The 16,332-nt window shown below is 41.8% G+C and overlaps 1 protein-coding gene across 3 annotated transcripts; it reads right to left on the reverse strand.

Annotated features, from left to right (window-relative positions):
- Nucleotides 1-194: 194 nt before the first annotated feature.
- On the reverse strand, nt 195-15,183 carry ogdhb (oxoglutarate (alpha-ketoglutarate) dehydrogenase b (lipoamide)). Of its 3 annotated transcripts, XM_026354234.1 has the most exons (25): nt 14,904-15,183; nt 14,683-14,825; nt 12,921-13,297; nt 10,689-10,862; nt 9,920-10,013; nt 8,870-8,914; nt 6,677-6,792; nt 6,311-6,465; nt 6,056-6,202; nt 5,871-5,961; nt 5,498-5,677; nt 5,274-5,402; nt 4,888-5,067; nt 4,357-4,509; nt 4,007-4,109; nt 3,804-3,932; nt 3,562-3,712; nt 3,353-3,480; nt 2,935-3,113; nt 2,677-2,748; nt 2,105-2,230; nt 1,945-2,017; nt 1,696-1,859; nt 1,406-1,560; nt 195-1,326 (listed from the first exon to the last, which is right to left on the reverse strand). In XM_026354234.1, exons 3-25 carry the CDS (start codon nt 13,137-13,139, stop codon nt 1,206-1,208), a joined length of 3,084 nt encoding a protein of 1,027 aa, XP_026210019.1. In that variant the 5' UTR covers nt 13,140-13,297; nt 14,683-14,825; nt 14,904-15,183; the 3' UTR covers nt 195-1,205. The 3 variants fall into 3 exon arrangements, with proteins under 3 accessions (XP_026210019.1, XP_026210018.1, XP_026210020.1); XM_026354233.1 differs by lacking the exon at nt 14,683-14,825; XM_026354235.1 differs by lacking the exons at nt 8,870-8,914; nt 14,683-14,825.
- Nucleotides 15,184-16,332: the final 1,149 nt, after the last annotated feature.

Genomic DNA, 16,332 nt, shown 5'->3' on the forward strand with positions numbered 1-16,332 from the left:
TTTCTGGGTTTGTTCCAGTGAGATCGAAGCTGCTTGATTAAAACAAGCTCAGTTCTATTAACATTTAACCGCTGCTGTGTTCATAAACGTCCTGCAGGGAGTTTACGTTAAATCAATGTATTTTATCAGCTCCTCTTTAACTTTAAACTGTTCAAACGAGTCAAACTGAACCTGAAACCAAACGGTTTTTTTTTAAATGCCTTAATCTGTTTGTGTTTTTGTTGTTTTGAGTGTTAATTCTGTAGCTGAGGTGTAAACTGTGAGCATGATACAAGCTGCTTTAAAATGATTAAAAATCTGCATTAATAAAAACTTTGGACACGTTTCTGCAAAGACGAGACCGTAGAAGACATTTCCCAAAAACCTCCAACAGAAGAATTAAGAGGAACTAAAATCTTTATTATTTTATAACAGGAAAACAGAAAAACACCATATGAAAATAAATATGCCCTGAGGAGCTGAGGAAGCTCATTCATTCCACTGTTGCCATGATTTGTTTTCTTAAAATATTAATTTTTGTTTCAAGTAATTCTGTTACTTTTGGCACAAACGGAGACAAACGTGGAAAATAAATAATGATTCAAATAAAGGCAGAAAAATGTGCAAAGATATGTTCAACTTCACAAAAGGCAGGAATGATTGTGTGGAACTGGTTTTATGAAACTTACGGATATTATGTGGAAGCCGACTCAACACATTACAAAGTCGCTTAAAGACAGACGTTCTGGCAACGATCAGGATTCACCCAGTGCTATGTTAAAATCCAGTTTAAAGGAATATTTAGAAAATCTTTTAAAAGTGTCTTTAAAAGCCCTTAAATTATTCAGTTAAAAGTATGCTAGCTGTGATAAGGTGGAAGCTCATCTAACAGACCATTCGATGCTAAGAAAGAACGTGACTCATAATCATTTTAACCTGTTTCCCTTTAGCTCTGATAAAATCTTTTTCATCTGTCAAGGTTAAAATAATAACATTAACATGTGTTCAGAGTGATCAAACGGTATTTCACTGAGGTTCTGGACGAGCAGAGCAGGTTAAAATTATGTTTTGTATAAAGTCCATCATTGTCAACACAAGCTCTTCATGGTAACAGTATTGAGCCAATAAGTCATTTTTCCTCTCAACATCACACCTGTTGACACGATTGATATGTCACTATAGTAAACTGAGGATGTGGGTTTGGCAGATTGTGTGAGAATGAGTTGTTACAGTTTCCCTGAGAACGCCTCCAGATCCAACGCCGTGTCCAGTAAACGCTGCAGCTCCGTGAGGTGAGTTTGTTTGTTTCCAGTAGCTGGAGCGGCTGCAGGCCCACGACCAGCGTACCTGCAAACACGCATGTTAGCATTTCCACACATGCAAACCGTTTTTCTCTTGACTTACCAGGTTCCAGAGCAGAGCTTACCAGACAGGCCGGGTTCTGTTGATGGTGGTACGGATGCGGGGCTTGACGTAGTCGTAGTAGCCCTGGTTCTTGTGCTCCTCCTGACACCAGACCAGATCAGCATTGGGGTAGCGCTCGGCCTCGGCTTTCACCAGATCGAAGGGGAAGGGTGAGAGCTGACAGGAGGAAGCTGGGCATTAGAACAGGGCTGGACATGTTACGAGTTACACAGGCTGGAGTCCACTTCATTAGGTAAAGTGTCACATTTTATTCAGCATTTCTTACAGTTTTACTCCGTTCACCAATTTTACCTGTTCAATGCGGAGAACAGCTACATCATCATCCATGCCTCTGTTCTTGCGCTCCCGGGTCAGTTCATAGAAGATCTTACCAGTGCAGAAAATCACTCGCTTCACCTTTTCTGGCCTGATGGCTGCAGGACCGTCGTCTGGGATTATACGCTTGAAGTCAGTACCTGCAGGACAGGAAACAAACTTTAAAAACACACAACAGGTTTCTTCCTGTTTTGAAAGCGCCTACATGTTCCCGTCAGTACTCACCTGGCAGCATGTCGTCAAAGCTGGACTTGGCCTCAGGGTGGCGCAGCAGCGACTTGGGAGTAAATACTATGAGCTGGAGTTCAAGACAGAGCACACGTTCAGTGAGTTAAAACACATTATCTGCTGTGTTGAGTCGCAGTTTGAAGTGTGTGTCACCGACCGGCTTCCTGAAGGGCAGAAGGATCTGTCTGCGGAGGACGTGGAAGTAGTTTGCAGGAGTAGAGCAGTTGACAACGATCCAGTTACAGTCGTACAGCTGCTGCACTGCAAAGTCCTCTGACAGTTTCTGACGAGGATAGAAAATCCCATTAACAGATAAAACAGTCATTTAGTCACTCGGTGCTCTGTGTGTTTAGACTGTTTACTGTCTAACACACACACACACACACACAAACAGCTGCTTTACTGTGATTTATGGACGAACAACAAATAAAAACGCTGACAAGTTGACATTCTGACAAAAATAAAAGCATCATCTGCAGCTTTCACACACAAACATCTATTATAAAGCAGATTTTTGAAGCTTTATCCTGTGTTGTAATCAACCTGTAAACAGGTGGGAGGAGGACGCCTAAACTGTGCTGCACATATAACCAGTTTGTTTACATTCATGAAAACCTGCTGCTGCTAATTGACAAATTAGAGTCATGTAAAAAAATGTAGGATTGCATCATTTGTACAAATGAGAACAAGAGAATTGTATGTGTTTTCATGTGTGGAGCACAGACTTACAGGGAAAACATCAGGGTCGTCATTGCACATCTGCAGAAACCTTTCAGGACGAGCAGACGAGTGCTCTGGACCCTGAAATACAGAAAACAAAATAACACCATCAAGAATGGATAAGTTTCATGTTTTCTTCAGTGGTCTGGTGAGAATGTGGATAAGTTCAGATCACAAGCTGACATGACAAGATAATGAAACTGAAATCATTCACACTTAAAGACAGAGAAATGCAGAATGCAGCAGATCGAGTTTCTCAGCTCCTACCATTCCCTCCATGCCGTGAGGAAGCAGCAGCACGATGCCGTTGTGTCTCACCCACTTGGCCTGACCTGAACTGATGAACTGGTCAATGATGCACTGAGCTGTGTTATGAAAGTCTCCGAACTGGGCCTCCCACAGAACCAGCGCGTTGGGACTGGCCATGGCAAAACCCAGTTCAAAACCTGCACAAAGAAGAGAAACAGGTTCTAGTCAGGCTCGTTGGATCTCACATAGAGTGCTGTTCTAATTAAGACAATAACACGTTCCTCTGCTACTTTGACTTGTACTATACTTTGTTTTCTTCAGTCAGTATTTTTTCTTTGTGTCTTAGAGGAAAGTTTGGAATTTGAACTAGTTGGACAACTGTGAAACAGCTGATGGGGGGTGGGTAGTACTAAGTAAGTGAGGGTGTGTTACTCACCTAGGACTCCGTATTCAGAAAGAGAGCTGTTGCAGACAGTGTAAGGAGCTTGATCAGGTGAGATGTAGTTCATCGGGATGCAGATCCTCTTATCAACGTTCTGGTCGTGAAGAACGTGGTGTCTGTGGCTGTGAAGGAAATCAAACTAAATTAAATATCAGAGTCCCACGTTCTGAGCCAGTGACTTTCCCTTTTTGTGTATGTGTTACCTAAATGTGCCTCTCTCCACATCCTGTCCGCTAAGGCGTACGTGGATTCCCTCTTTGAGCAGAGAGCCGAAGGCCATGTACTCCCCAAGAGCCCAGTCACACAAGCGCTGACTCACCATATTAGCACGGCCCTTTAGGATTCGACTCAAACCTAAACAACAAAGCCACAGATAAACGGATATAAAGAGACTGACGGCACATTTATAGAATATTTATTAAAACAGGACAGTAGTAAAGAGCACCTCCATGTATAGTGAAGTCTTCCAATGGGACAGAAGCAGCAATGTTTCCAATATGACCAAGCTCGTCTTCACTGATGCCGGTGGGAGGGCAGCTCATGCTTTTAGGGTGACCCTCCTGTGTGAAGAAACCTGCAGACAGCAACACAAAGACATTACAGCAAGAAAAGTCCAGACCGCACACTGTGAGGATTTATGAAACTTACCAGGCCACGGTGAGTCCAGCCAGTGTTTGATGTGAAGGATCTTCTCATCTTTGGAGCGGGTGTAAGCTTCCTCACAGATTTTGTCGTACTTTGCTACTTCCTCCTGAAACAAGCGGCCGTGAGCGGAGCAGAGAATGCAAATAAGAAAAATGTGTGCAGCCATGTTGCGGACAGCACACACACAGAAGAGTCTCTAGGGAAATGTGACACAGTCTTTCTGCGGTGCCACTAATGCAGATTTTAACAGTTTAAAGAAGCATTCAAGTTGAGGTCAATTCTAAATAATTAGATCTAACTACTAACTTCTCACATGTTGCTAGAGAAGCCTACATGTGTGCAGGGAGCTTTACCTCGTACTCTTGGGTTGTAACGACTCCCTCAGCGATGAGTTTCTCAGAAAACGTCTGCAGGACCCCCTTCTGTTTCTTGATCTTCTTGTACATCAGTGGCTGGGTGAACATGGGCTCATCCATCTCATTATGGCCGTTACGTCTGTAACACACCTGAATGTGCAGAGGGGAAACTTCAGTCATGCTTTATTCACACAGCAGCTTCTGAAACTTTACAGTGTTTCAGCTCATTCTTCAGTTTTTCCACCCTGCAGCTTTTCTTTAGAGTCAGACCTCAGACCTCACCACTCTCACAACCTCTTTTAGAGTCAGTATCACTGTACTAGTAGCTGTATAGAGTCTCAACATTTAAAATAGTTTTATTTTCAGCGTGTCAGTGGTTTAAAAACCTTGATTTTCCCATGATTTCAACATAAGTGTCTCTTTCATGACCAAAAACCTATGACTGCATAAAAAACTAATTTCAGAAAAACTACAGTTAAAACATCCAAAGACGAAATCTAGAAGCAAGACAACAACATACGTACTTACCAGGTCTACAACCACATCTTTATGGAAGGTGTTCCTCCACTCAGCTGCTACACTGCACACATACATCACAGCCTCTGGGTCGTCTGCATTGACATGAAAGATGGGTGCGTTGACGACCCGTGCTACATCTGTGGGGTACGGAGAGGAACGGGCCATCCTGGGATCCGTGGTGAAGCCGATCTGTGTGGGTGACGTTCAGGGTTTCAGTGATTCTGATTTCAACTGAAGCTAAAATAACAGTTGTTGGTGCTACTGCTCCAAATCACACACAGTGGGTTCATTTTCTGCTCTATAGCTTCGTCCCAGTGCCCCATGCTTGTTTTGTTTCCTGGAAGACGTGTACATGTTAAGATGCTAAGTTTTGATCAGAGCCTCAGCCTTCACACCTGGTTGTTGACCACCACATGTATGGTACCATGAGTGGTGTAAGACGGCAGGTCTGATAAGTGGAACGTCTCATACACGATACCCTGGCCTGCGAATGCAGCATCACCGTGAAGGAGGATGGACATCACCTGGAAAATCAGTAATCATGTTACAAACACATGAAAGTAGTAGCCTTCTGTGGAGCCACAGAAGTTCACATTTAAAAAAATCTAAGAGGCCGTACCCTCTTGCCCTGAGTGTCTCCACAGTAGAACTGCTCAGCTTTGGTCTTTCCCTGCACCACTGGGTCCACCGCTTCCAGGTGGGACGGGTTCGCCATGAGTGACATCATGATTTCTCTGTCACTGACCCGGTTCATCCTCTTGTGATACATCCCCAAGTGATATTTGACATCACCAGAACCCTGAAAGCAGCAGATGAGGAAAGGTATTAGTTCTTTTACAGAATATCAAAGAACAGATTTCTTTTCAGTCTCAGTGACTTTTAGTCTGAGTGAAGTTTTCACCAGACGAAACAAGTTGTTTAAAAATGGTTCAACATTTAGTTATTGTCTCTACATCAGACATGTCACAGTCAGTGATAGATAATGTTCCAACCTCATCTGCAGCCTCTAGTTTAGAGTCAAACTGGCAGAAGATCTGGTCCAGATCCTTTCGGATCACATTAGCCAGCACGTTCAGCCTGCCTCTGAAGACACAGAAGAGGGAGGAAAATGTGCATCAATCAGGTCCGGGCCTTTCATGGTGAGGGTACTGTGAACAACGTATGAACACCTGTGTACCTGTGAGGCATTCCCAGGATCACGCTCTCCACTCCGCTCTGACTGGACTTGTCGATGATGGTCTTCAGGGCCGGGATGAGCGATTCACATCCTTCCAGACCGAAACGTTTCTCTGACGACCACTTTCTCTGGAGAAACTCTTCAAACCTGCACACAGGTGATGGTGCTGCTGCTTCATGTTGGGCTTCTGAACATAACCCTCACACCCCACACCCAGCCAGGCTCTTCCAGTTAGTAGTAGAAACCCAGACTGACCTGGTGGATCGAATCATCCTGGCCAGCAGAGTCCTCTTCTCCTCCAGGTTGAACTTCATGACTTCTGGTGTCTCAAACTTCTGTCTGATCCACTGACACTGCTCCACATCGTTGATGAACATAAACTCTACTCCAATATGCTGACAGTAGGCCATCTGAAGGACGGAGAGGGAGGTCAGTGTGTGAGTGCTGACGCAGTCTGACCTTAGATACTGTACGTACTGTAGTATTAATACTGTAGCATTTAAAGTTATTATTGTTAGTACTATTGACAATATAACATCATTACAACACTAAATAATAACTTGTATATGATTGGCGCTCTTTAATAGTCATTGGTCACTGACCCGTTGTGATGTATTTTACCTCGAGGCGGCGTATAATCTCCCTGAGTGGCAGAGCACTCTCTTTGCCACCGATGAAGGTGGTGGTGGGGAGTCGGAACACTTTGTCCAGGTCGGATTGAGTCAACCCATAAAAACCTGTTGTGAACACAAAACATGGGGAGAAGGAACCAAACAAACACCAGGCCAAATGGGAAAAGAGGGAAAGACAGCGACATATTACCAGGAAAGATGAAACTAAAGGAAGAGTTAATGCCACTGAATTTAAGACTTCCTGGAATTTTTGATCCCCTCACTTTAACTCGCTTTGCAGCTGTCTAATCTGCAGGATTAGATTTAGTCCAAAAAGCCACAGGCAGGAACAGAAACATTATATTAAAGCCTGCTGAGCTTCTATCTTTATAATGTTAGCGTCTATCATCATTATCATCACTGGCTGCAGCTAAAGATGGTTCTTAAAGTCACGTTTCTCCTTGTTTGCTATGCACCTTTCTAGAACACATTGTATAAAACAGTTTTACAGGGTGAAGAACTGAATCTCTTATTTTCATTACTGATTATTTGCATATTAGTTTTTAAAATAGAGAAAAATATTTCTCAGATTCTATAAGTGTTTTTTTGTCCAACAAACCTCAAAATATCCTGTTTAATATATAAAAAGCTGAAAATTCAATTGACAATCTGTACCTAATATGCTGGAGCCCCCAAAAGAAATAAATAAGATTATCTGATTTCAATCTCTCCTTGTCAACTTAGAATTTATTTATTAACTTGTGTTTGTTGTTCTCTTTCCTATGTGAAGCACATTTAGAAAAGTGCTCTATAAATACATTTATTATTGTAATATTTAATACTGTTGATACTTGAACACAAGCGTTTTATAAATGAATAAATGAGTAACTGGGTTTCTGATTAGCACATTTTTAATTAGAAAAAAGCTCTGTGTGTGATTTCCTGTACTTTCTTTGGTTTTGTGAGCTGAACATGAATTGACTGGACTAACAGCAGGAATTCTTAAATTCAGTGCATTTCTCTATGTTAGAGGAAACACAGGCAGAAGCAGCTGACGTTTCTACACTCTGAGGAGGAGCGGGCTGAGATGTTGCAGGGTGTGTTTATCTAAAGCACATGATGTCCTGTTTGCACCAAACAGAGATAATATGGAACAGCGGAGGCAGAGTGGAGCGCCCTATCTATGTCTGTTTGTGCACCTCTATCAGCAAATTAGTGCAGGGTGCTGCGCTGACGACAGAGTTTTCAATCCAATAAGGCAGAGTCAGCGCTCTCTCTCCTGTTACGTAACAGATCTTTAGACTTTCCTCCCTCTCTGTGACCTGCCCTGCACATAAAGAAAAAAACAGAACGTGTTTTCTTTGATGGGTCAAAGAGGCAGAACGACCGAATACAGCAATCGAGTGGATTCTGCCTCCAATCTAATCGCAGCACTGTAATATTATAATGAAGTAGGCACGGATAAGCCTGGATAAGTCCTGTTCGACCCCACTGGCTGCTGAGCAAAGGTTAGCAAGACACACACACACCTCTCTTCCTGTATTACCACCCCCCGGGTCAGCTACAGGAAAGTCAGGTCCACATCTAAGAAGGGTTTTTAAACTATGGTAAATGCAGTAGCTGTCGCATTTTTATGTTCCTGACGTGTTGTTTAATTGTACAATGTTGGGAATCTGTAGTAGTCTAACTGTGTCCTACTTCACTGTTGGACGTTTTAATCCTACATATCATATCGCAAAATCTGCACATTCATCATTTGTGAGTTGAAAACAGAGGACAACACAGTGAATCATATTTTTAATTCTTTAAATCATGTCTTACTGTGTTTCCACTGTGTTACTGTGCTGGAGGAGAATTTACTTCCACGATTTGGCAACTTAAAAATTGTTCATATTCATTTATTATAACTGATCTATTAAACAGGAGTAAATTATGTATCAACCATTAATAAGGACTTATCAGAAAGTGACACCAAAATGGAAAATACAGACTAATTTCCCCAAGTAGAAATGAAGCCCAGCCAACAGGGACAAACCCCAACACTATAACTCTTAGTTAACAAGCTAATGAAAACCACAGGAAGCTCGTTTTTAATAGAACTTTTCCAGGAACAAGCCTGTTAGTGTGTTTCATATTAATATGCAGAATGCCACTGGATGTAGGCCACAAGTTCCCAGTGACAGGTTTGAGCGTCTCATCCTACCTCCGACAGTCAGAGTAACCAGCCGTTCTTTATATTGAGACAAGTCTGGAGGCACAGAGACACAACACACAGACAGTGGAGGTTAAGCATCACTCAGATCTTCTCACATGTTCTTTGCTGGTTGGACTCCAACACCTACCGACCTGTGGTCGACCTCTGTGAACCTTAGGACAAAGCAGAACTGGGTAAAACAGAACAACAGCACGATTACCTGTGGAAACATCCTATTGCAGCTCATAACAATCACCTGTCCTGTAGCCCGGAGGCCCAACCTTTTCACTGGGGACAATGACAGTTTGCTGCAGGCACAACAAAGACACACATTCTAACTTGTTCTCTTTGCACTATTGTGGCAAAACGGACTCAAGTCCATGTTTAGTTAACAGGACGATGAAACATCTTGTTTCCAGATCAAACACCTGATCAGACAAACTACAGTAAAGATTATATTTATGATGCTCCCTTTAAAAATACAACATGTTTCTGGATGAAATAAGTGGTCTGTCTATCAATTAATGACTAAATAACAGATATAATCAAATATACCTGAAACACAAATAAAAAGACACAAACATAATTCATTTGTACCCATTTCTAACAATGCAACTATCTCTAGAAGCCATGCTAAGTCAAAGTTAGCTCACTTCAGCTAGAGCTCACAGCAGTTTCATGTCTGGTAACATGCAGTGTCCAGATATTACGGGGGAAATGTACCGTGGGCAGGATCACGAGGTCCGAACAGAAAGAGGAAGAGTTTGAAGACTGTAGAATTGTTGCCTGAGAAGTTGTCCTATGTTTTTTTAATCTCTGGTGACATATATTATAATTTATAATAACAATGATGTGCAGAGGGTCCAGCTGAACATGGTGACCATGGACCTACAGTGTGTGTGGTGGTTCACATGAACAAATAAAATACAACAAGGGGTAAAGACAGTGAAGAAAAGACGGGGATGAGACCATTTTGTGCTCAAATATGAAAATAAAACAGTAAAACATTATCTGAAAACAAAGGGGGAGGACGGTGACAGCAAGGTTTTTATTTCTCACCAACGTTCTGGAAACCGACGGCACATGGTGCGTCATCAAAGTCTACACAGCTGATGTCCAGCGGGTCCAGCTTCGCTATGTGATGCCCTCGTACCTACACACAGGACACACAGCTCAGTGTTTGCACGTGTAAGCGTTTACAGGTCGGACTTTTTCCCATTTCAGCAAATTAGCTTCTCTCTGTTCAAACCACTTCCTACAAGATTCCCGTGACACACTGCCCAGACTCCGATGTGGGTCAAAGGTTGTAGACACACTCAAAGCAGAAGCACTGCCCGACAGAAATTACCCAGTTCTCTAATCTCAGTATGTCCATTAATTATCAGTGAGAGCTGTGCCTTGACATTTGACATATTACTGCATAAAATATAAATAAATAAATAAAACATAAGGTGGTAGAAGTAAAAAGGCAAGTACATGCTGTTGATACTGTAAATGAGATAATTTAAACCATATTTATTCTAGTAATTAATTAATATTAGTAATTATATAAAATAAGGGCCAAAGTTAAAGAGGACAAGATGTAAACATGACGATCAGTGATATGGTGACTAGAATATTCATTTAGTAACAGGACACTATGGATGATTAGGTTGAAAACACTATGAGTTAAACAAGTGTGATGCTGTTTGTTTTATTTTATTTACTGAGAGCAGAGCCCACATCGTTCCTTAATGTAGGAAGATAATTATACAAATGTGAACTGTAAAATAAAGTGGTCAAGTGTTTTCCGCAGGGCACAAACAGTTCAGGTGGATTTGTAGTTCACCTGGTAGGCTCGTATCAGCGACTGTACAGCCAGATGATCTTCCACCAGCTTCTCAACGTTGGGCTGAGCCCCCACCAGAGCCTGGACTCTGGTTCCACTGAGGGACGGTGGGCTCTGGTAGGCCGCGCCGGGCAAAGCGCCTGCATTAGCATTACGGAAAAATATATCCCAGGACTGCAGGAGAAGAGAGAGAGGAGATGTTACTCATGATAACGGTCAGTTGTACGATGATTTAATTAAGAAGGACAATAAATCCTCACATTAGAAAACAGATAAAATAGCTGCACACGTTTTTACCCAGAGACAGAAGTAACTCGACTTATTGAGAAGCGTCTCACACGTTTGCCACAGTGTGAAGAAGCTGCTTCACACCCACCTCTGAAGTGGAATATCAACTTACAGGTACGGTACAGGTGTGACATAACAGTTATATCACACTGTTACCCATCTAGATTGTTGTCATTGTTAGATCAAAGCCACACTGAATGTCTTCTACTAATGAGTACTATATGTCCGTGTCCCGCCACGACATCAGGGAGCCTCACTGCTGCATTCGACATATGTATATTCATTATGAAAAATATGGGCACGGTAGTTTATCTATAAACAGCTCCACAGACTAAGGACAGTGATGCCTCAGTAGTTCCTGTGCAAGATCTGACACATTATTTTGTTTAGATTGATTTTCTAGCTTTTGCTTGTTAAAGAATTCTAGATGAGACAATTTAATACAACTTCTAAACCAGTCGCCTTTCAATAAATCCTCCTTAATGAAGGTGGTGATGTTCAGCTTGTATTGAAGCTGTTCAGAGAGGTGTTGATTCACCTGAGTGATCATTGTGGAGAATGTAGTTTGGTGCAAACTGACCCTACAGTTATATCATCTCGTCTCTGAAACAGTTTGAACAAAACCTGAACATTATCACTTCGAAGAAGGACGTTTGTCACAGTTTGTACTGTTGGGTTAGTATTAGTGTGGTGCTTCTAATAAAGTGACACTAGACAGTTAAAGGGCACAGGCTGTTTTCTGTGTGAATACAACATCTTCAAAACATGCACAGTCACCTCTGCCGTACAGGAAGTGCTCTCTAGAGACTGTGAAAGGCTGTAGTGCTGTTTACATATAAACTACTGCCCATATGTTTCATACTGAAGAAACATTATCGCCCAGTGTAGATGAGTTTGGACAACAGTGGAGCAGAATAAACCTGTCAGTAAAACACATTCATGGTTTTAGTCATTTTATGAGATTTGTTGACAGTAGGAAAAATATATCAGAACAAACAGTCTGGCTTCACGAGTGTGTTCATCAGCTTGTTCACTGTAGATCTGAGGTTGTTCCACTCGCCAAAAAGCAAAGTTTCAAGTTCTACATAAGCTTGGCACCATAGTTTATACTCAGCCTTTCTAGTTATTTGGGACGTTTGGTTTTTAAATCCTGATGTTAAGTACTGTAAGTGTTGTTTTTACTGTGAAGAAATGACAAGAATTAGGTCATTTCTTACTCGGATCTGGAATAGAAGCAGTAATTCGAATAATCCCCTGACTTCAGAAGATTATACTGGCGATGGAAACCTGATTTCTCACGTAGACGTGTCTTAGAAACTCAACTGCTCTGAAAGTCACTGTATTTACGGCAGTTTGGCAGAGGTATTGTTTGGTGACATACTTTCTGTAGTAGTTTTATGTTAGTGATGACGTAAAATGGTGATGATTAGTTAGTAGGCCGCGTTATCTGTGGGTACAAAACATACTTTGAAATCTTGCCCATTATGTCTTGTTATCACCACATGTAAACAAAACTACGTGATTAAATAAGAGAACAACAAAAACTGTAGACATCACTCTTTAAATGTTAATACGGTTTCCTGAACTTTGTAAACGTGCTAATTTGTGGTATTTTTTATTCCATGTAGAAGAGAGAACACAGTGTTTGTCTTTCTCCAGCTGCTGTGCCATCTGCCATTCACTTTTTGCTCTACTCCCTGATGCTGTCTACTATTCAAACACACTCAAACAAATATGCAGAGTACAGATAGTGTCTGTTTGTGCAACCTTTACCCCACTGAATTTTGGGCATTTGGTATTTGTTACTAATGAGAATTTGTTTTCTTCATCCAGGAAACCTGTGAGATGCCACTTAGAGTAAATGGTTTTGGACTGAAATCACACTGCATACTTTGCATTTGTGTATGACAACAAGACAACACAAATACGACATCAAACACATACCTTGTGCACATTCCTGGGATTCTCCAGCCACGCATAGTACATCTCTTCAACGTAGTTGGAGCTGGTGCCATTAAGAAAGGGCTCAGCAGCCACAGATGAGTTCAGGTGCCTCTTGGGCTGAAACATCCTTAAGCCCCTTTCAGCCAGTCTGTTCTGTGACAGGCTCTGTGCCGCCGTTAAAGGCCGAAGCTTTGCTACTGTAGTCCTTAAGCAGTGCATGGCTGCAGATCACCTACAGCACCTCTCCCACCTCCTCCCAAGAAGAACGCAGCAACACTGTCCCACACCAGGACAAGGCACAAAGCACCCTCAGCCGCTGCCTGTGATTGAGGCCGGCTTCTCCACAATTCCTGCAGCAGCTTACAGTCCACCAAGTCCTGCCGAGTCCACAAGAAGATAATGTTCATCAAAAACTTCATCAGTGCAACCTGTCAGCAAATCTTACAAAAGTGCAGATATTCCACGTTTTGATGACGTTATTACATCGCATTTTTAGCAAACGTTAATAAAACAGGAGGAAAAACATTGTGATTTCAATATCAGCAGTGAATTCACCACATTTGGAGTTCTAGGATTATTTAGGGCAGTGTGTGTGTGTGTGTGTGTGTGTGTGTGGTCGAAATAGGTTAGTATGTGTTTTGAAGGGGTTTTTGTGAAATGAGGGTCTGTGACACAAAACCTCTTAATTAGATTAATGAATTGTTCATTTCTGATTTTGATGGGACTAACAGGCTGGAACGCCCGAATCAGTCAATTACAGGTCAACAATTAATTCTTGATACTCAACAAAATAATGAAGAAGAAATGAAAAAAGTCCACAACTGCAATAAGTAATAAGAAGTGAGGAAAGGAACAGGAACAAACGCAGAAAAGAACGACAAAGAGAGGGAAAAGGAGGAGAAAGGCAAAGAGGAGGCAAACAGACAGAGAGGACAGAAAAGAGAAAAAAGAGGCAGACGCACAGGAAAACAGACAGAAGACGAGGGAGAGAGACGGAAACCAAGGGGAGCGGAACAGAAACGACAGAGGAAGAGGAAACGAACAGCAGAGCAAGATGAGAAAAGAACAGCAGGAAGAGGAAACGAACAAAACGAACCGAGGGAGGAAACGAACAGAGCCAAGAGGAAAAGAACAGCAGAGGAAGAGGAAACGACAGAAACAACAGAGGAGAGGAAACGAACACAGAGAAGAGGTAAACACGCATAGCAAGAGGAAACGAACAGAAACGAACAGATGAAGAGGAAAGAACAGAAACTAACAGGATAAGAATAACAACACAGAAACTAACATATTATATTAAACGAACTCAGAGCAGATTAAAATAACATCATATTAATATTAAACTAACATCATATCAATATTAAAATAACATCATATTAATATTAAACTAACATATTAATATTAAAATAACATCATATTAATATTAAACTAACATCATATTAATATTAAACTAACATCATATTAATATTAATATAACATAATATTAATATTAAACTAACATATTAATATTAATATTAAAATAACATAATATTCATATTAAAATAACATATTAATATTAAACTAACATCATATTAATATTAATATTAAAATAACATCATATTAATATTAAACTAACATCATATCAATATTAAACTATATTATATATTAATATTAAAGCACATATTCCTCAGTATTAAATTAATCCAGCTGCTTGTTGTTTCTTTCAGTTTTGGTTCAGTACAAAGTGTTAAAACATCTTAAAGCTACATTAGCCTCAGCTAACCTGACTCTAAACCACCAGGGACCTGTTCCGTGTCCGGTCCTCGGTCCCCGGACCTCGGTCCCCGGACCTCGGTCCCCGGTCCTCGGTCCCCACTGACTCTAAATCCGGCCCTGGAGCCACATGTGAGCCACCTTCTCTGAGACCTGAATTAACAACCAGACCTTCACTTTCCTCTTTGTTTATTCGTTTCTTCTTTTCTCGTCTCTTATTTTTCCTGTTACCTTTTCCCGCAGACTTCTGTCCCGCAGACTCCTGTCCCGCAGACTCCTGTCCCGCAGACTTCTGTCCCTCAGACTCCTGTCCCGCAGACTTCTGTCCCTCAGACTTCTGTCCCGCAGACTCCTGTCCCGCAGACTCCTGTCCCTCAGACTCCTGTCCCTCAGACTCCTGTCCCGCAGACTTCTGTCCCGCAGACTCCTGTCCCGCAGACTCCTGTCCCGCAGACTTCTGTCCCTCAGACTTCTGTCCCTCAGACTTCTGTCCCGCAGACTTCTGTCCCTCAGACTCCTGTCCCGCAGACTCAGCGCGGTCCCCGCAGCAGCAGCAGGATGCGGAGCGTGTGAACCGGCGCGCGCTCTCACCTGTCACGTCACTCTGGCGCTGACTGCGTCACGCCGGCCGTGACGTCAGCCCGAAAAAAAAGAGGGGGGGGGGGGGGGCACTGCTCATTAGAGACGTAAACAAACAAGTACTGGACTAAAAGTACACTAGTCGATGTAGTACAAATACACAGAGTGGTAGTAGTAGATGGTTCTGAATCAGATCTGATTTATTTCTACTGTGAAATCTCATTAATTCAAATATTATCACAAAAGTAACTGGAGCTCAGAAATGAAGTACAAATATACAGAAGTATGAAAAGGGAAATACTAAAGTGCATCAAAAATGTACAGGAGTACATGTGTGGTACTACATTGACCTCCATCCCTGCTGTATAGAATCAGAATCAGAATAGAATCAGTCCGTCAGGTCCTGGACTCAGTGGATTCATAAAGATGCTTCACCAGTTTAATAACTAAACAGTCAAACCTGGCTTCTGTTTTCAGGCCGAGTTGATCATTTTGAAGCTCTTTAACGAACTGAACTGTCCACATTCATTTATCCAAGTCTTTCTCACAGCTTCTCTCTTTTCATACAAACACCCACCTGAAGGCAGAACCCGTCCATCTGAACCCTGAGACTCTCTGTTGTTAGATGTTGGTGCCCTCTTGAGCCGAGTTTAGTGTAGAGCTGCTGCGTCAGGAGGTTTTTAACCTCAGCAGAGTTCACATTGTACCAACTAGTAAAGATTCACTGGATCATTTCAGTATTTTATAGACTATGAAGTGTATTTTAACAGAATCTCAGTCCTGGTCCATTAACGCAGTCGAAATCCTGAAAATCATGTTTCCAATTTTGATGATTTGAGTCCTAAAATTTAATTTTAAATAAACCTAAATTTCCTCCACATACATGTTTTAATGTGTGAGATTCCACTGGATCACCTCATTCGTCCAGGAGTTAAACTCAGATATATTCAAATGAACAGTGAAGCTGAAACAAAGCGGGAAAAGTTCAAACCTACAAAACATGTTTTTTACCACTAGGAGGCAGCAGAAAGTTGTAAATACAACAACATATCATCACCTGTAAAGGTCCAACATGACTAGT

The sequence above is a fragment of the Anabas testudineus genome, chromosome 12 (assembly GCF_900324465.2).
Source record: "Anabas testudineus chromosome 12, fAnaTes1.2, whole genome shotgun sequence".
NCBI classification, from domain to species: domain Eukaryota; kingdom Metazoa; phylum Chordata; class Actinopteri; order Anabantiformes; family Anabantidae; genus Anabas; species Anabas testudineus.